Source organism: Triplophysa dalaica, chromosome 7, assembly GCF_015846415.1.
Source record: "Triplophysa dalaica isolate WHDGS20190420 chromosome 7, ASM1584641v1, whole genome shotgun sequence".
In the NCBI taxonomy this organism is placed as follows: domain Eukaryota; kingdom Metazoa; phylum Chordata; class Actinopteri; order Cypriniformes; family Nemacheilidae; genus Triplophysa; species Triplophysa dalaica.
This window is the reverse complement of record NC_079548.1, coordinates 22,682,688-22,703,003: the sequence shown is the minus strand read 5'-3', so window position 1 is coordinate 22,703,003 and position 20,316 is coordinate 22,682,688. Positions and strand designations below refer to the sequence as shown.

Sequence of the window (20,316 nt, the reverse complement as noted above, 5' to 3'; positions counted from 1 at the left end):
GGGAAGAGATCTGTTCGGTCACTGGCATTCATCCATGTTGCTTTCAGAAGAACAAAGATTTGGGACATGCAGGTTTGGAACATGAGGACAAATAATGACAGAATTTTCGTTTTTGGGTGAACTATCCCTTTAACACTTCCAGTGTAGTCAGACTAAAGCTTTTGTGTTCTTAAGAAGTGAAGAAAGTCACCTCAAGCATCCCGCCAAAGTCCCTAATTGGTATTTTTGCTTTGTTGACATCCTGTATGTGAAAATATGCCAGAATGGCTTTCTTTACATGGCAAACGAAGAAAATTTGACATGGCAACACAACCTTTACTTGGGGGCTTAAATAAAAAAGCTTCATGTTCTTTATATGTCATGAAAAACATAATGTGTCCTGCTGAATATACCCATGTGTGTTGCCATGATTAAAATGTAAAGAAACACACATACAATTGGACTACATATTTGAATCTGATTAGAAAAGTATACGGATTTGAATGTTTACATTTCTAATAATGTTCTTCTGTTTAAGATGAAGCTCACTCGGATTGTTTTTTCAGACTGAGGTGTTCACAGGAAAGCGTTTCATTCCAGTTGAGCCTGCAGTCAGATTATCAACAGATTGTCAGATTGCATGTAAACGTAGCCAATACGTGAATCTCACCAATTCAGTTCAATGATTCTGAGCATCAATACGTCTCGACAACCGTGACACACATCCAGCTGAGAAGAATCACTTTACCAGACACTGGAAAGAATTTGTAAAGTGTGTTATTCTTTTGCCTCTCACAAAGGAGCATTTGGCTTTTCAGTATTACAGTTTCACGGGCCAATTTATAGACCGATCAGATCACGAAAAATGAATTCTTTTTTCTCCCTGTGAAAAGCCTGCATAAATTACATTTCATCTAACTTCAAAGCAGTGCACTGAAGTCTGTCACAGATATGAATCAGCAAAGGCCATAACTTTAGTGGGCTAGCACGAACAAAATAGATTAAAGAATAGCGTCTCCTAGTCAAACACAAACACCAGAACTAAAGCCATTGCCACATCCTTTATTCCGTTAAAGCAAATGACGAAAAGCAAAAGCTAAACTTCAAGAATAAAGTTTGAACTTTATAAGAAACGCAAGAACAATAGCTTTTGACTGCAGAAGCATCACTCAGAGAAAAACTGATAAAATATTTAACAGAACAAAATAGTTTAACAGAAAATAACAGAGAAAACCTGCGTCAATGTTGTCAAATGCTTCGAACCCCGCTTATCACATTACGATGTATGTTTCAGTTTAAATTCCACTTTGAAAATTCACATAAATCTCCAATTACACATACAACTGTACTCAGTTTGTAATCCTCCCAGAAGATTTGACTTAAAATCAACAAGGAATATAAAAAAAGCATATTATATGTATTTTAATAGCTTCTCATTTTTTGTGTAGTGCCATCTGATGTTTGTTTTTTCGACAGGCTCTGCCTGTAGCTTGCAATTATAACATTTGTATGTTTTGTCACTTTAATGAAAAGAACTGAGCAGGAGAAGGTCAGACTGGTTGTTGTTGAGTCTGGAATGAGTGTCTAGACTCTCTAATTTACATTCACCACAAGCATTGTGACGCATTAATGTTTAATCTGCTCTTTCTTTCTACAATGCACCTACATCAACAAAGCCCTGTATGATAAAGTGAGTCAAATCAACTCAAGGTTAAAGAGTGTGTTTTGAGTTTCCTGATAATACATACATATTTTGTGAAAATTGCTTATATTTTCAAACTGTAATGTTTACAGTGTCCAAAGAACCACCTGAAACATGGAGAACAAAGCAGTGCTATGAGAATTTACAGACCATCATGAAACCTAGTATGTTGTTAAAATACAATTAAACGCAACACATCTTCAATAAATAACAAAAAGTCTCAGGTTAAAGCAAACAATGCGCTTTTTTTTCAACAGTTAAAACACTATGGTGGACCAGAGCACCACACGAAGGTTAAAATGTGTTGACATTTAGCTGAATTTTTTTTTTCTGCTGGCACCATTTTCCTGTTTCCTTCTGGTATAGAAGCCATATTGAATAGAAGAACACATGATCTACATTCCTGCTCAGCCAAAACTCTCACACATGCCTACAAGTCTGTGTCCCCGCATCAAGTGGGCATTTTTCAAATGGAAGTGAGAATCCCTATGACTTCCTTAAACACTATTAATGATCATAGTTTCCTATACATTAGAATAGCCTAATTTTCTTTTCACCCTATTGACAAATATAAACTGAATTATTCTTCTTAGATTTGAAGGTGCACGGTCAAAATTCCACACTATATTTATTTCAAGATGAGTTGTGCAAACTCATAATCACGGGATCACAAGAGAAACTCACTTTTTGGCATTGTCACTAAAAGACTCCTAGAATGGCGCTTCGTGAGGGTATTCAAGTGTTTAATCCGCTTTGAACGGTCCTACAAATGACGTCTCTTTCTCAAAGGGCCCTTCAAGGGCGGGAAATGCAGTTTGGAAGATTCTCTATATGTCCTACTGGTATAAAAACACCTTTTCATCAGGTTAGTTGAAGACAAATGACCAGTCACACACTGTAAACCACATACTTGTCTGTACATTGAATGGTACATGAAACGTGCGCAATTAACATAATGTCATAATCATAATAATAGGATATGTGTGCAATCTCTTGCTCCAGTGACTATGAATACAACAGAGTATTATACAGTATAAGCTTTTAAAGTTGAATGGCATGTCGATTGATGATCATTTTAAATCAGTGCATTAATACACTTTACCAGATGGATTAGTACACCAAATACGCTAGATGAGAAACAAAAGCACAAACCTCACAACAACTGCAAAGAAATGCAAAGCAATAATACATTTATACTGTATGTCACCTCAAATGCAGACAAAGATATGTGTTCCTCCTTAATACATCTATCTCTAGAATAAATCGAATATATCTCTTGTCTATCTCAAAATTAGTTTCTGTGGGGCTTTAAATATACGGGCGTGTGACTTCATTGTGTCACTTTGCTCCAAGTTGACTGTCTGCATGCTATCTTTTTTCCACAACAAAACCTCCTTTATACTCTATGCATTTATCAAAGGAGATAAAAAAAACGTGCTTCATGTTACAGTTCACAAGCTGTAAGGGTGAGCATGTATAAGTATGTCTGCATCAGTGTGTTTGTTTCTGTGTCAATTACTTGACCAAGCCAGACTCATTACATGCACAAACTCAAGCAGACGTCACCCCTAGGGTATTTTGTAATAGCTTTCTCTTCGGCTCTTATCAAATTCAGCTTCCATGACAACTATAAATGAAGTGCTTTAAAACCTTGCAGAGAGATTTTGTGTAAAACTACAGTAATCCCGGCCAGATACAAATGTGTATGTGGGAGCTGTCTATGGTGCTGAAAGCCACCCTGTAGCATCATATCAGTGGGCTTCATGTGCCAATTTTTTGAAGGGCTACCAGTGGCAGTTCTGGCTTACCTTGTTACGTTTACAATGTGGTCCAAGAAAAAGACGGAAAATTGAGTTGCAGGCCAATAATGAACCAACAAACGAAAGAACAGATTCATTAATGAATTGGACCAAGAAGTGAAGAAACAGAAGCCAATAAGAGCCCAAAATAGACTGCAAATGCAAACTCATTTAATTCCGGTAATGCAAATTATCTACGGTAGAGACATCAAGATTTTTTTTAAAGGGTTGAAGCTGCGCGTGAGATCAAATCTTAAAAGTAATGAGTCCTCTCATGGAACAAACACAAGAAACTACCCGAAAAGTGTCTATCATCATGTGTGTGGCTGACAGTGTAGTGGTATTGCTTTTTTTACAGTTTAGGTGGAAATGGGTTAAATTTTTTGAAATTACACCGAAAACCCATCCGAGGGGAACTATGCTTTCAGTATGAATAAACACTGTTTGACTGTATTCTGGTCGACTCACCCTTGGAGCTCTTTAACTGAGAGTGAGATCTTGAGGTTATGACCCAGCACATGAAGGGTGGTGAGGATGTCAGCCCACTGAACCATCTCTCCAAGTGGCCCCCCTTTCAACACCTTTGGACTGAAAACATCGCCAGATTCCTCTGTTAGAAAGCCCACATGTATCAAGATCTGAAAGGAAGAGTACAAAAGGTATCAAAGAAAGATTTACTACAAAAACAACTATTATAAACGCATACAGTCGTAAAAATCAACATCATATCTGAAAATAACCACACAGGACTTTGTGTGGAGCCATTTATTTCCTGCAAACTATGTCAGTGTTGCACTTTGTGTACACCGGAGACTAAATATGAATTTTGTAAGATTTGCATGCATTTAAACAATGGATTTGTTTTATTAACATATCCTTTATTGTTCCTATATTTTGTCCTTTTAATATGTGCTTTATTCTATTCTATTAGAAGATGATAGAATAATAGTAAATATATCAATAATAATAATAAACATATTTTGATATACAACTTTTTTATATTATTGTTGATTGTTGCTCATAATTAATAAAACTACAAATGATAAATACAATTTGTAATGAACTAATTTAAATTTAAAGCATAATGAACCAGATGGTTATATCACAGAAATGAATTAGTTAAACTCAAGGTGAAGTGCGGTACAAAATGTGTACTGAATGTTTTTTACCCCAAGCCAGTAAAAAAAGATGATAAAAGTGATCAAACATTTTTTTTTAAAAAGAACCGAAATTGTTAAAAACGTATAAAAAATATTTTACAATCAAAACGAAAGTTTTTTATGAGTATCAGATGAAATGCTGTAAAAGTAGTTCAACTTTGAATTATTAAATATATATATATATATATAAAGTACATAAAGTATAAGTAATAATATAAAAAGGCAATAATTAACTTTAGCAATTAATGAAACTATTAGGAGTTTATAATCAAGTTTAAGAAGCAAAAATGACATTTTATAATGTCTCTGATACTTCTCTATGTCAGATGTAAAGAGATTATAGAGACTAAAATAGTATTAATTTGTGAACGTTAAGATGTCTGTGACTAAAGTGTGAGTATATGAGTTTTTGAAAATAATAGATTTATAACATAGCATATGTCAAAAATATAATTTCTCCAGTTCCAGGTATAGTGTTAAGTCTAGAAAAAGTCCTATTCAGTTTTGACTGGCACCTCAAGATATGTTTATAATGAATAATCAAGTGTAGCCAAGACATTCATTTATTTATCAAGCACTCAAGCCCAAGTGACTTGTGGAATGATCTATCACAAGCTATTCAATCTAATGAGCCATTAAACATTCTGCAACACGAACCAGAAACTGGGTAAAAAGCAGTGGATATTCTCTGCAGCTGCAGACTCCTGTATACATCTGTGACTCATATTCCCAACACACACAAGATTCATTGTGAAGTCTTTGGCCTTAAGTTGAGCTGAGCCATTGACAGATTTAATGGATAAACACTAGCCAAAAAAAAAAAGAGCACAAATCTGTTATTTCTCCATGACGCCGTAAGTAAAAACAAATCAGTTTGGCAGGAAATGATAAAACTCAAAACTAGATCACAAAGTATTACAGCGAACAAAGCTGCCTGCGCTGAAAATGTGATGCAGTGCAGATTTTGTTGACAGACGACTCAAGAAAATCATTTTGTGTCACAATTTGCCTCAGAAGCAGGTCGTGATGGAATAAAGATGCTGAAATGTTTATTTGTCCGTTACGTCATTGCTTGGCTGTCGAGTCAGTGGAAATGTGGTCCGTTAAGGGGCCTGCAGATCCCCAGGCTGAGCGTCACTTGAGCGCTGGCTTTGGCATAAAATCCAGCAGCATTTCAGTGGAAAAAGAGTAAACGCCTCAGTGAAGAGATGGGACAAACGCAAGGCTTTACTGTTCCAGGGCAAGGCAAAGACACAAAACCCTGCTGCTGTACTCTTTAATCATGCAAAAGAAGCATTGGAGCAAATTACCCTGCAATTCAATTTAATAAATGCCTAAAGCTTCGTGTTATTACAGAGTCGATAAACACTACATGTTTTTGGAAATTCTGATCAATAGCTCTTGGGGAAGGTTTGGTAAGCTAGCAACGTCTAGTTTGTCTCCTGCTGGTAGATATGGCAATTATACACCTGAGGGCAAAAAGCATCAGAAAGCAACTGTGGCTGTGTATTCAAAATTGACGTTTCTTTTAAAGCAACAAAAATCGCATTATACTTTAAATAACACAATTATTATAAAAAACAGTCTTTTAAGAGCGTGAAATTATCTTATATATGTTTTGCCTGGGTGCTGCCTATGATATTATAGCTTAGGACACCTTCTGAACACATGCTGTCATTAAACTTTAGTAGAAGTTCTTTTTAGAAGACCACTGTATTGTGGTTAGTTAACTCAATGCTTAATGAAACTAGTTCTGTTTTAGCCCTTCAGAACCGTAAGACGCAAATATACATTTGCAAGATGTAATGTATGCAAGAGTTACATGGCTTCCAACGAGATGCTGACATCTCTGAAATAGTACTGCATGACGTGCATTTTTAGGGGAAGTTTTTCAAGTAATTCTATGTGTGACGATGTTGCCAAAAACATAAAAGTTGGTGATGGATCTAATATTTTCTAATATTCTTTAATATTTCCAAAAATTTGAAATAATCCAAATCATGAAGCGAGAACCAGAAAACATGACAGAGCACCCAAACTTCATTCAATTACCAACCCCTAACACATGAAACACTGTGGTATATATATAAACACATTGAGTAGAGACCAACAAGGCACACCTGATGAAAATCAAACAATAAACCAATAAGAACAAGACTGTGACAAGCAGAACGGGACGAGGGCTGGGAGGGAAAGCTGCGTGTTGCAGCGGTCTCGCGTCTCGAACGGAGGAGCTCGGAAGCATAAAAGGAACGACTGCCGTGAAGGGTGAGATAGAACCAGGCCTGGACATTTTGTTATGTTTTATAATGCAACAAATTTCTAAGTAAACGGGAATATGAAGATGGAGACGGGAACCGGCGAACCAACCAAAACCAACCAAACAAAAGTACAGGGCCGACAGCTCCCTCACGGTCGCCTGCTGGCCACACAAACATAATAAACTTAACATCAAATCCAGGCCTGGTTCTCTCCCGTCCTTCTCCTCTTATGCTTCCGAGCTCCGCCATGAGAGATGCGAGACCAGTGCAACGCGCATTCGACACTCATTATCACTCGTGTCACCGGCCTCATGCCGTTCCCTCACGGCCCTCGTCCCGCTCTGCTTATCACAAAGACAAATGAAAGAAACTACAATCCCCATAAAACAAGAACTACCAAAACAACTACAAAATAAAAGACAAGACAACATGAACCAGAAACACAACCAAATCGTTACACTATGATATGAATGTCAACACAGTCTGGTTCTGCATCACAAACATCTTACATCCATGGACTAGAGTGAGTTCAGCTTCTCAAAAGTAGTTGTGTGAAACAGTGTATCATCAAAACTGAGTATTGATTAAAAATGGAATGACCAAAGGTCTTTACAGGATGTTAAAATGCCTTGAAATTGGTATCAATGTCTCACCAATATCAGAGAGAAAGATGTGTAATTACAGAAGAATATACCGACAAACAGAAAAACACAATGGACAGCTATCGCATGCGGGAAATCTAACCTGCATCCACAAACTGATTCACAGACTGCTGAAATTGCTGAAATGCAGCAATACTCACATGTCCATCCTGAAAGCAATGTATGCTTCACTTAAGCAAATGCCTTTTCAAAACTAAGTCAAGCAAAAAAATTCTCTACGCGACAGAATAAGTCTGTTTACAAATAAGAGTTAATTTAGAGCAAATGCATCTAAACGGTAGCGCAGTTGTATTTAGTCTAAAGAGGCTGAAGACATTTATTCTGGCTTGGTAACAATTTAGGAAATTAAAGTATCAGTCTTGTTTAGGTTTTAGATTAGATTAGATTAGATTCAACTTTATTGTCATTACACATATACAAGTACAGTGTAACAAAATGTAGTTTAGGTCTAACCAGAAGTGCAATTAGCAAGTGCAGGATATACAGTGTGAATAAATACAGAATACAATATTAGGAAAATACTATACAATGGCCATGTACTATGAAAAAGTGACAGTCGGTATGTACTATGAACAATATAGACAGAAGGCTATATACTGTGAACATGTTTTCTGCTAACCATTATTTGAAAAATGAAGGACATACGCATTCCACTACTTTCTATACAACAATAACTCCATATATGACCCTGGATCCCAAAACTAGTCTTAAATAGCACGGGAACATTTTAAGTAAAAGACAAAAATTCATTGTATGGGCCATATTATAGATTTTTTTATGCCAAAAATCATTAGGATATTAAGTAAAGATCATGTTCCATGTAGATATTTTGTAAATTTCCAACCTTAAAATATAAAAACATTATGTATGTGAGTGGATGGCCTGCTACATCTGATTAACAACTTCAGAGGCAATGTTCTCAATATTTAGATTTTTTTGCACTCTCAGGTTCCAGAGTTTTAAACGGTTGTATCTCACCCAGATATTGTCCTGTTCTAACACCTCATACATCCATAGAAAGCTTATTTATTTAGCTTTCATATTATATAAATTTCAAGAAATTGACCCATTAGACTGGTTTTGTTGTCCAAGTAGCTGTTTTCAATATGGCACTTATTTGACCCATACTGTGATTTTAATCCTGTCTGAACTGATTATGTTATTTTGAATTGAACCTCAGTTTTAATCGAAAATATTAATCAAAGTCTTTTTGGCAAACTATCAAATCCTATTATCTGGTTTGCTACATATAATTTTTCTCAAGTCTATTTCAATAACAGGAAATTGTCCAAACACTAGTGAAATTCCATCAGAAATTCCGAGAAGTGGAGTCAGGTATCATCGTTTTATATACATTTTATATTTATATTACACATGAATTATATAAATCATATATACACCTTTTCAGTTTCGGTAGGTTTTGTAATGATGTATGTGACTCTCACTCTTTAGAGAGATCCAAATCAACACATGACTGATCATTGTCTTAATAGTTCTACTGTAAGCCTTACTGTACAACAAACAACCCCATTATATCTTTAGCACCTTTAATTCACCTTCTTTAGACAGTGTGTGACAGCTCACCCTCTTCTGCTCTCTGTACTGACTGCGCAGGCGCTCATCAAGTCTGCGTGCGGCTGCGGCCCATTGCACGGCCAATCTGCGCATACGCCTCCTCATAAAGCTTAAAGATTCCTTCCCTGAGCCGACCCGCTCCAACAGCGCAGCCAGATCAAAGCGGAGAAATGCCTGGAGAAAGAGAAGAATAGTAAAAGAACGATCCAGAAGAATACGGAGAAAAAACCTGCCGTTTTCAAATGACACATGACAAATAGTTCCAGCTCAAACTGGCAACAGCTGCGTCGATTTAAGAGATTTCACCTGGTGTAAAAAACTATATTATACCCCCCAAAAAATAAACACAATAAAAGCGATGACTCATTTCAGCCCTGGCAGGGTTCAGTGATGTTGTGTGTAAGTTATACTTCAAATGACACACTGTGAGAGTAACTAAACCCATGAAAAGCCACACTGTACAGAAAAACATAAAATTATAATGGGTTGCCTAGCTGGCTATGGCTTCATACAAATGCAATAATTATAATAATAACAACAGAAATAATAATAGTTACAATAATAATAATAATGTTAATTATTATGGTTGTTGTTATGATTATTTTTAGAGCACACAATATATAAATGTATGAATTTAATAAAGAATATATTAATTCATTAATAAATAAAAGCAGTATACAATTTAAGCAGTATGTTGTTGCAATGCGTTACAACTGCGTTAACTCGTTGCATTACACTGCACTGTATGTACACAGATCATATGGTTTTGAAATGGAATCATAGAAAGTTGAATTTGCCACCGTTGCTCCTCACAGACTCACATTTGGTCTCTCTGTAGCAAGGAATCATAAATTGAAATGATTGGCTGTTTTAAGGCATTCACCTGTCTCTTTGGTGGGGTGCTGATAGTTGGATGGGAACTGTGGTTCTTCCCGGCCAGGGGGGGGCAGAACCACTCGACCTCGCTAAGGTAGATGAGGAAAGAGCAGTCAGAGCCGTCCACTCCATAAAAGGCATAGCAAGGGTCCGACGTCCACCTGGATCTCATCCACTTGAACATCAGGAGATGAGAAACACTTTATGGAATTTTGATTTTGACTGTGTCACAATATGATGTTTGATCTGAGCATGGCAGAACGAGACGAATTTGTCATGATAATTTCAGGTTTGTTTTAGGTTCATCTCAATGCTTGCACACACGAGACGAGAAGGGTGAACTGTGGATTTCAAAGCCGGCTTCTATGCATGTGTTTTTTTTCTCAAATGTTTGTGCTTCATTGGCAACGACTGCTTTGAATTGAGTTCCTTCACGATTCGTTCTGTAAAGAAGTGCTGAACAAATGTTTAAACTCTCATTCATTTAACAGCAACTGCACATGGTTGATGGTGTCAAGTTATAGCATGTTCACAATAAACTGTACCATGTTTCAAAGCAGCTTTACAGAAAATAAAGCTGTAGTGCCTTAACTGTCTTAGAGTCCCTGTTGAGCAGTTCAATAAAACATCTTTATCTTTAGGTCTACATTGGGCAAGTCAAGGGCAACCGTGGCATGGAACGAATAACATCATTACCACTTAATGTACAGCATGAACATAATATTAATATCATTTAGGTTTATTAATGTAGACAGTTTTTATTGGACGAACGCGCCTGGCCCAAAGTTAAAGGTACACTTTACCCAAAAATGAAGATTCTGTCATCATTTACTCACCCACGAGTTAGTCCAAATCTCTATAAATGTCTTTGTTGAACATGTCTGATGAAAACAGCCAAACATATTTGGAAGAACAGATATTTCCCCCCATTGACTCCCACGGTAGGAAAAAATACTTTATAATTTTTTTTTGTTCTGTTTAACACAAAATAAGACATTTTGAAGAATGTAGGACAGCAAACACTTCTGGGGTACTTTAAACTACCAGTGTAATTTTTCCTACAATGGTAGTCAATAGGGGTCAACTAGATCTGTTTTGTTTTAAGCTTACTTCCAAATATCTTTCTCTGGGTTAATCTAAACAAAGAAATGTATACAGGTTTGGAACAACTCGAAGGTGAGTAAATGATGACAGACTTTTCATTTTGGGGTGAAGTATCCCTTTAACTTCTCGTTGTGTTTTATAAGTCTGGCTAGTGGTGAATAATATAATTATTATTTTAATGAATTCATTTTTAATCTTTTTTTATTTTAATTGTATTAAACAAACATTTTGTTGAATAAACAGTTTGATGACTGGGTCTTCTAACTTTTTCGCATTAAGTTAAGCCAAGTAATCGTTCTTCTATTGGTAACCCAACATAATGCTGAATAGACATACTTTTAACTAGCTAGGTAATGACATTTAGTTATCTTTTGCTTTTATCAGAAATAATTGACTATTATTTACGAATTTCCACCAGAAGTTACGTTTGGCCAATAAAGTGCGCATGTGCAGTAAGATTTGTTTATTTTGTTGCTTTAAAACTGTCTAGTGAACTGAGTACTAGACAGTGTTTAAGAAAAAAAAAGAAATTCCTTAAGCTTTAAAAATAATGATGAAGTCCTGTTGGGTTTCATATTACTGTCACAATTACTAAAATGCATGGTTAAGATATGAAGTTCGCTGTTTATTATTTATTTTTCATACATTATTAATGCACATAAAAAATACCTTTGTAATACAATATAATACACAAACTGATTATATATTGCCAAGTCTAAGACCATTTCATTCAATTGCTTTGATGAACTGTGCTAGAATAAACAACAACACACAGACATCTAAACAGACCACATCATCAATCAATGGAACAGGTGTGAAAACACCCCACAAGAAATCCATTTGTCGGATGTCTGTGTTGCTTTTACCAATCTGTTTTTCTCTAAGGCAACCGTGAGAGTGTTAAAGGAGTGTGCGACTTTTTTTGAAAAATCTCTGTGTCAACTCACATCCACTTTGCTGGCACAATCCGGGTACGCGGGATCCTTGGGGACCTCGCACTGGCCCGTAACTCCATCTTGGCCTGCAGATGAAAAAGACAGGCTGTCACAGTCCGATACTGGAGCAATCTTCAACTCTACGAGCTGCTCTGCTGTGGAACGCCAATGGGACTAAACTGCTCTCTGCTTTAATGAAGCTTTGGGAGAGCCTCCATATCTTCTCCCATCTCCTCAATTTCCTTCAAGCTTTCTTTATTAAGCCTCATGAAAGTGGCCCTTTGGCCTCACGCTGGCACTGACTGCTTCAGGCTTGCTTTGGGGTTTGGTACAGATCAGCTTTCTGAAGACTGAAGGAAAAACATAGCCTTCATTAATACAATTCCCATCGCTCAATGGTAGCCGGTGGTCCCAGTTAGCCTAATTAATGGAAACAGAGGTGCTTCTTCATCCAATAGGCTTGATCAATCAAGCAGGGAATTATGGAAAATTCTTCATGAACAGACAGTAAACAACATTAAAAACACAACACGCACAACCCCCTAAAGCAAAAGCGGCTTGACTTGGATGGCTGTTTGTGTAGGATATCTACCCAGAGGAAATGTTATGGCTCTGGAGAATTTGAGTTCTTTGCAGTTTAATTAAATATCAACTTTGGAGGAACAGACATAAATCAATTGTTGAGTATAGACCTATAACACTGTTTCTATCTAAAGCTATAGCTGAGCTCTGTTAATTTGCTCTTATGAGAATTTGATGAGAAATGTTAGAGTTATGTTTTATATTGTCTGACACTGAATGTAGACTTGTGGGTTGGCAAATCTAAAAACTGTTTGGGACTGTAAGACACCTTCAGTGTTTGAAAGGAACAGACTGACACTGAGGGATAAACAGCCCAGCATCTGTCTCAACAGAATGAATGAATCATTGTCGCCATTTCAGACTATGCCAAACACCACAGCCATATCATTCAATGAGAAATAGCTTTTAACATTATGTGGCACATATACTGTGTGATGACTGGATGATACAGGTGTGAATGTGGACTATGATGTATCCCATTCCCTTTCCACTATACTTTCTTGTTAATCTGTGTATTGAAAAAGGAAAATATCACTGTTGGCCCTCTGAAACCCTGTATCTCCATATTTCGTTATTATCCTTATTTTTGCCATAATTCATTGATATTAGTCACCATTTATGTTTGTCACTGGGTTTTTTGCAAGTATCAAATCAATAGAAAGTATTAAAAAGTGATTCTCAACTTTGACTTAAACAGGCATTCATTGACACAATGCAGTTTTCCCTCATTTTAGAAGAATTCTTCCAACACTTTGTTGAGCTTACAAGTAAGAATTTATTTTAGTAGAAGCTAAAATAAACCTCCCACCCGGCCTGCACATATGTTCACTCTGCTCACTAAAAACCTGCTGGATTTCCACCAAGGTCTGTATGCAATCTTTATTAACGTGACACAGTGGGGCTCGCTCTACAGACAGCGTCAAAGGATGATTGGCATTTTTGCAATGAATTCCAATTGAGTTGCATTAAATAATAAAGAGGGAATGTATTGTCCTGAAAAATGGCTCTGAGCCCAGATCTCAGCCCGTGGCTCATTCGTATAATTTTGGCTCATAAAGCATGAAACTAAGATAAAGTTTTTTCATCACATCGTTTTTCTCACTTATTCTTGTTATGTGCAATAAGGTAACCGAGAAATAACTTTTTATTGCCCTGAGGGTGAGGTTTTACGGCTTTGGATATTATGAAGTTCACTGATGTTAAAGTATCAAATTTGATTGACTGATCATGTTTCTTTCAAAATGTGTCATATAAAAATTGTATGAAGACAACTGAAGGCCTTGCACAACTACTAACTTGTGGTTACATCACAAAAAACTCATTTTTTTATGATATAATAACTAGCAAGCCTGATTTTTGATTACAGACTTTGGTATCCTTGGTAACAGTTTGAGACAGTGTAAGGATTACTGGCTTCTTTTTCTAGGGAGGGACTTTTATCTGTCAATTTAATCTCATTAGTGCCTCGGAGACACAATTGAGATAAAGAGATCCCATTTGTGATCATTCGTTCCTCTTATATCATGTGTCTTTGCCACCGAAACAGAAGTGATAATAGACATACACCTCTGCTTGGCATATTTATCCTCTTCAGAATCTGCTCCATTCGTACAGCCATGTCTGACACATTCTGGGCGATGGCCTGGATCCGCTCCACCAGACCTACCGGCTGGAACCTGAGAAAGCAAGAGAGAGAGAGATGATGTCCATCAACAACAGTGCTATTAATAGAGTGGTTCACAGATCGTACATTTCTGGGTGAGAAATGGACGGACATTTTGATCTGATAAACTTCTCTGCTGGAGTTTTCAGCCCCCATTTGGTAACGTTTCAAACATGTTTGTCTGTCATAATACGTCGCATGTCACATGATATCCAATGACATTTGGCTTCGGTGACATCAAACCTGATATAATGTGTATTGGAGCAACTTTTTTAAAGTCAAACACAATGATAGGAAATGATCGGCTTTAAATATCAGTTTTTGACAAACAAAGCTATATGCAAACAAATATCGTTGATTATAACAAGATGCTTTAGTTTGATTACTATAGGAAAAATGTGATGCTCAATAGGGTATCGCAGAGATGGTGTGTTTTTGAAAAAATATCCTTTGTGATTATCAAAGGTTTATGATACTTATATGATTTGTCTCTCAAGATAATCTTTACAAATGAACACAACATTTGTTACTTTTGAAGTCTTAATACAATCGGTAAAAGTAAAATGCTAACAGGACGCTATTAACAGACTACACTACAGTTGCTCGATATCAAGGTCACCACCACCAAGCCACCGACAACTTTCTTAAACCTTACTAAAAATATTTTCGCTGTTAAGTACTCGCAGGTCTTGAATAAATCCCCATCCATCTTTTTAGAGATTTGTGTCCGAGATTTATATTTGTGATGAAACCTAACGTCCCCGCCAAAGGATGTCGTCGCTTTTAGAAACTTGTTGGCAACCACAGTTTTTAAGAAACGATAAAGCTTAGAAAGAAAGTCACAACGGTGTGTTTAATGTCATAGATTAAAACGTGAAAATATTTTGAGGTTTTGCTAACCACAAATCTTATTTCAGGTGATTTATCAAACACCCTTTCAAAAAACCTATAGACTTTGGGCCGAAGGAACCGGAAGTGATAAAATGCTAACTCGCTTCCGGGTTTTGCATAAAAAATACGTCATCTATGCTCCACTCTATATGGCCACTAGCTATGTAAGTTCTGCCTTCCAGTAAAATCGCAAAAAATGGCGCTCTCTGGGGAAGGAGGTCTGGAGCATTGTGAACCACCGAGAAGATAGACTTTCTTTAAAAAAGCAATTTGACCTTTCCCTGACTCCCACTTCACATGCTACCCATCCTAAATAGTATTTAAAATTACAATTATTAGGTCCCAAATCAAAGTATGCTGAAAAATTCTATTTCCGGTGAAAATTGATTTCAGGTTTAATGTTGTCTGGTATTATAACGATTTATTATGACTCGTCTTCTCCTATTCAAGTCTTCTATGACTGAAATAACTGTCTGGAGGCAAATGTGGACATGACAGTTGCTTAGGATGACTTCCTTGTATATATATCCCTACAAGCCATAGGCCTATATGACATAAATCATCATCTAGATGTGTTGTACCAGCTCAGACATTCTGTCCAACATTCCTTGCAGAAAATAAGGGGAAAAAAACATGGGTTTGGAATAAAATGATGGCAAGTCAAAGATAGAAAATGTTTGCATTTGTTTAAACATGCATTACAGAAATGGAGCAAACCCTGTTTGTGGGAAACGCGTGTGGAAAAAATTACAAACAGATTGCTTGTATCTAATCTGAATGAAAACCGGCCTGCACATGTTAAGACCTTAAGTAGGCATGTATTCAACTGAACGTGTTGTCTAGCTTGTGCTGCAGTAGATTTCTCTCTATTTGTTGTGCCTTTGTATTGTATCACTCTTGAATAGTGTGATTACCCATCGGACATGCTAATTGTCAGAGATTTGCTTGGAGCGTGAAAGAAGCAGAGCCTCCGCACTGACACCGTTTATACCTGGAGATAATGAAAACGCCGTTTGGTACGTTCAGGCCGAGCCCCGGGAGATAGAGACGTTACAGCAATTAAGTCGGTAGCGACTTTATTCCCTCGCTGTTGAATGCTTAGAAATGATCGGTGAGATTTTAAACTTGGATTCAAATTAGGAGAAACATACGTTAGGAATAATGTGCAGTCGTCTGTTCACTACCGCAAAATAAATAATGACAGGAGGACCCTGGTGTGAAGAGTCTTGCTTATGACGCAACAAAATATCAAATATATTTTAAATGATTAGGAATTATACAAGACACAAACCATCCAGAAATGGGAAAATCTATGTTATCTAGAAATGTTTGATCGTGTAACACAGAATCGTATATTTATTAAATGTTACGATTTTTTTCATCTAAACCACCTTTAACTGTATTTCCTACAGTATATGAACATACAGTATGGAGTAAACTGGAGCTAAGCGTCTCTTTTCAAGGGCACAGTGATGATGGGAAACAGTTCAATAAACATCACTCACAGTGTTTAAACTTGAATAACCAGCTTGGATCTTCAACCATTATGCTTTCACCTTCCCATAAGGACCAGACTAAGATGAGCTTAATAGAGTTCCAAGCACCTCAATTTTACTGGGTTAAAAGATCTTCTGAGGATAGAAGGACTTTTAATATTCAGTTAGGTAGAAGCGAGAATTAACCACCGATCACGTTTTGTTTAGAGGGAGATACATCTGAAAATAATAACACCCCAATAATAAAGCCTACAGCATGCTGGTGTCACTGTCTGTAAAAAGTTGCAAAAATAAATACAAATTGGAGTCTTGTTTTGTTGAACCGAATGGCCTCAAACAAAATGTATTTCAAACATTCCATTCCATTAACTTTTCCATTTTTGTCAAATCCAGCAGAAAGTCGCTCATCTGTCCCCGACATCTAAAATGCAATCGGATTCAATCTGCTACTGAATCATAAATTCCCTAGAGATGTAAACTGATTGTACTGTTTACTTTGTGTTTTTTGAAAATGTAGTCTGGGTTATCGTAGGAAGATTTTACCCTTTGTTTTAAAGTTATAAGTTTAAACTAAAAATAGCTGTTTTACAACGAATGAATATTTGTAAAACTATTTACGTACCATTTTAACAAAATGAACTTAAAAACGTTTTTTTAATTTTGTGAACTGGAACTGATCAAATTCCGTATTGTGCCGAAACAGAATATTGAATGAGACAAATTAGAGGGTATTTTTTTCACTGCAAATCGATTTGGCATGAATTCATCTGTTCATCTTCCAAATCCTCTGCATAGGAGGGCTCTCTTCAGGATTCTTGGATTACAGCACGGGTACACCCTGGATAGATGGCTAGTCCAGCATGAAGCTAACAGGTTTTTTGGGGGCTGTAGGGCATACAGACCTCAGGGAAGATTTCAGCCTTTACAACAAAATATTTTAAATGGTCATCTTGAAAACCGATCATGGTGCCAAACAATTTTATTAGATTGTTCACTCTTCAAGTCAAAATAGAATTTCATAGCTGCATATCAAACTATTTGGTATTTCCCGTCTTATGCTTTAATGACAGCAGCAATTCTGGTTTGTGCAAAACCTGATGATCCATGTTATCTCAGCATGATTCGAGAATGACGAGAAGGTGTAGTGTGCTTCTACAAAGGAGCTACATGGACAATGTCACACATTTGCTTATGTTGAATAAATATCTCGAAAATCGGGCAGTTTACCGGACATACCGTTCCTGAAAAAAAGCTGAAATCACAAAAGTTAGATTATTTACATGTTATGATTAAACCTAGCACCCACTGCTCCTGTACTTCAGCTTTACTCTGACATCCGGCTTATCTCCAACCGCAATTGGTTTTATCTCAGGTAGCCTACCCCAAGAGACTTTCTCTGTCAGACAAATCGGAACGTCTTTTTCAGTAAAGAATGCGTTGTCATCTTTGGCTCACGCAGAGACTTTGATTTCTTCATAATACTGCTCGCTTGAGCCACCTGCAACCTGCGGCTCCCAGAGTCATGCTGAACCGAGCGGCTCCCCTCCATGAGCAACTCTGTCACTACCAGTAAATGTCACCTCAACACAGTACAGAGCTGAATGCTCACAAAACACCTCGACTAAACCCTGACCTTTCTGACTGGACAGCTGAAGACAAAAAAAGGGTTTAGGCCTCGATGTCACATACGGGATTGACTTTGGAGATAACTGTACTTCTAAAATGTTTTTTTTCTTCTTTTGCCAATGTCAGTGATTTTCATTTAAACCATTGGCATACATCCTTTCCTTTGAATATGACTCTTGCGTGTCTTGTAACAAAAAAATACTTATGACAACTCATTATTAGACACGGCAGAACCAATGACATTTGAAGTTATAACCTGATCTCTAGGGAACGCGTAACCATTTTACGAGGCGGCTAATTTGTTTGAATTCTAGACAAAAGCAATACTGAAGCCCCACCCCTAAACCTAACATTGTCAGGATATGTTCATGGAAGAGAACCCAAGCGTAGGCAACGGTACAAAGATAGACTAAAACTTTATTAAATAAAAACAAAAGCCCACAATGGGGAGTAACGAAACAGCACAGGACAAGAAACACAAGGGCATTAAATATGGGAACTAACAAGGGAAGATAACAATAGGCAGATGTCGCTAATGAAACAACGGCGGAAAGCTAAACCAGGAAACGAGGGGGCGGGGTCAAAAGACGAGACCGGAGAGAGCGCATGGCATGCCAAAACAAACAATGCCATGTCTCTCTCCACACTAAACATGTGGGGGTGTCATGACCCCAGCACAAGACAAGCATGACAAGGTAGGATCATTACAAACGTCACTGGCGGGAATGCAAATCTTACTGAAATGTATGGATGAGATCATACAAATTCATACGAATTACCCAAAATAAGTCACATCGTGAATGGGTTATGGTTTTGCCGTAAGAGTGTGTTTGAAGTTACAAACTTTAAATTTGATCAATTAAATTTGGTTCTATTATGGGCTTCAGTTTTGTTAAATAAGCTCTTAATATGAAATGTTTTCTCACACAAACATATTCTTTGCGTCAGAAGACATTTGTTAACCTTAGAACTTTTACTTTCATGATCAATGTATATGCTTTTTGATCTTCAACAAGTTTTCCTTTGTGGTGGAACTTTGTCTTTGTTTTATTTTAAAAACACCATTTAAATTAACTGGTTTCAAATAGAGGATTCTAAGCAACGTGGGTGTTTTTATCGCAAGTGATTAGTTGCTGTTTGAAGTCATGTCTAAGCGGTGACACCAGAAACCTTCTGAATGTCTGATCTGCCGGGCTTTTGTTTCCATGGTGACAGGTGAAAACTCTAGGAAGTGTCTCAAATAACTTATAAGCAAGTAGAGCTGTCCGTCTCGCCGAGATGAGAAATGTTTAATGGGTTTCCTTTTGAGTCATCGTTGAAAGTTGAAATCACTATATGAGTCCATGTCAATTCCAATGAGCAATTTCACATTTATTTACTACATTTTTCCTACCCGACCAAGCTCTTTTAGTCCAAATATAACAAAATGAAGAGTAAACTATGGTACTCCACTAACGAATTTGAACAGTCAAAATGAAGAGTAAACTATTTATGAATGTTTACATGTTGTGTTCAATAAAAACATGAAAACGTATAATGTTTGTGCGGTATTAGTTTAAGCAGACTGTGTTTCTCTATTGTTGTGACTTAGATGAAGATCAGAACACATTTTATGACCAATTTATGAAGAAATCCAAGTAAGCCCAAAGGGTTCACATACTTTTTCTTTCAACTGTATATCACTAATGGCTCTTGGGAATTGGCACGTAATCGTGCTGCAAGTTTTAGAAGGGTTTTACAGTGGCAATATATAAACCAGAACTGTAATAAACCCATTTTTCGAACGAACTGCCTTATTATTGATGTCATGTTTCCAGTTTTATATGCACACATGCATACCATGCCCCAGCCCAACAGAACACCAATAGTCTGTACCTTCAGCTTATTTTTTTGTTTGCTCTTAAATTCATTTGATTGGTTTCTAGGAGAAACAGTACTAGAGAAATCTACTTTTCTTTTCAATGGGAGCTCAAAGAGTCAGCGTTTCCAGATATCCCTGATTTTC

At 36.9% G+C, this 20,316-nt stretch overlaps 1 protein-coding gene across 1 annotated transcript in view; it reads right to left on the bottom strand.

Annotated features, from left to right (window-relative positions):
- Positions 1 to 20,316, bottom strand: part of LOC130426821 (alpha-1,6-mannosylglycoprotein 6-beta-N-acetylglucosaminyltransferase B) — a 127,282-nt gene that overhangs the window by 64,053 nt on the left and 42,913 nt on the right. The window contains exons 4-8 of the mRNA XM_056753773.1: positions 14,202 to 14,311; positions 12,066 to 12,139; positions 10,022 to 10,189; positions 9,148 to 9,312; positions 3,949 to 4,118 (exon numbers count right to left, since the gene is read on the bottom strand). Coding sequence (XP_056609751.1) covers positions 3,949 to 4,118; positions 9,148 to 9,312; positions 10,022 to 10,189; positions 12,066 to 12,139; positions 14,202 to 14,311 — 687 coding nt within the window. The remainder of the gene's footprint in view (positions 1 to 3,948; positions 4,119 to 9,147; positions 9,313 to 10,021; positions 10,190 to 12,065; positions 12,140 to 14,201; positions 14,312 to 20,316) is intronic.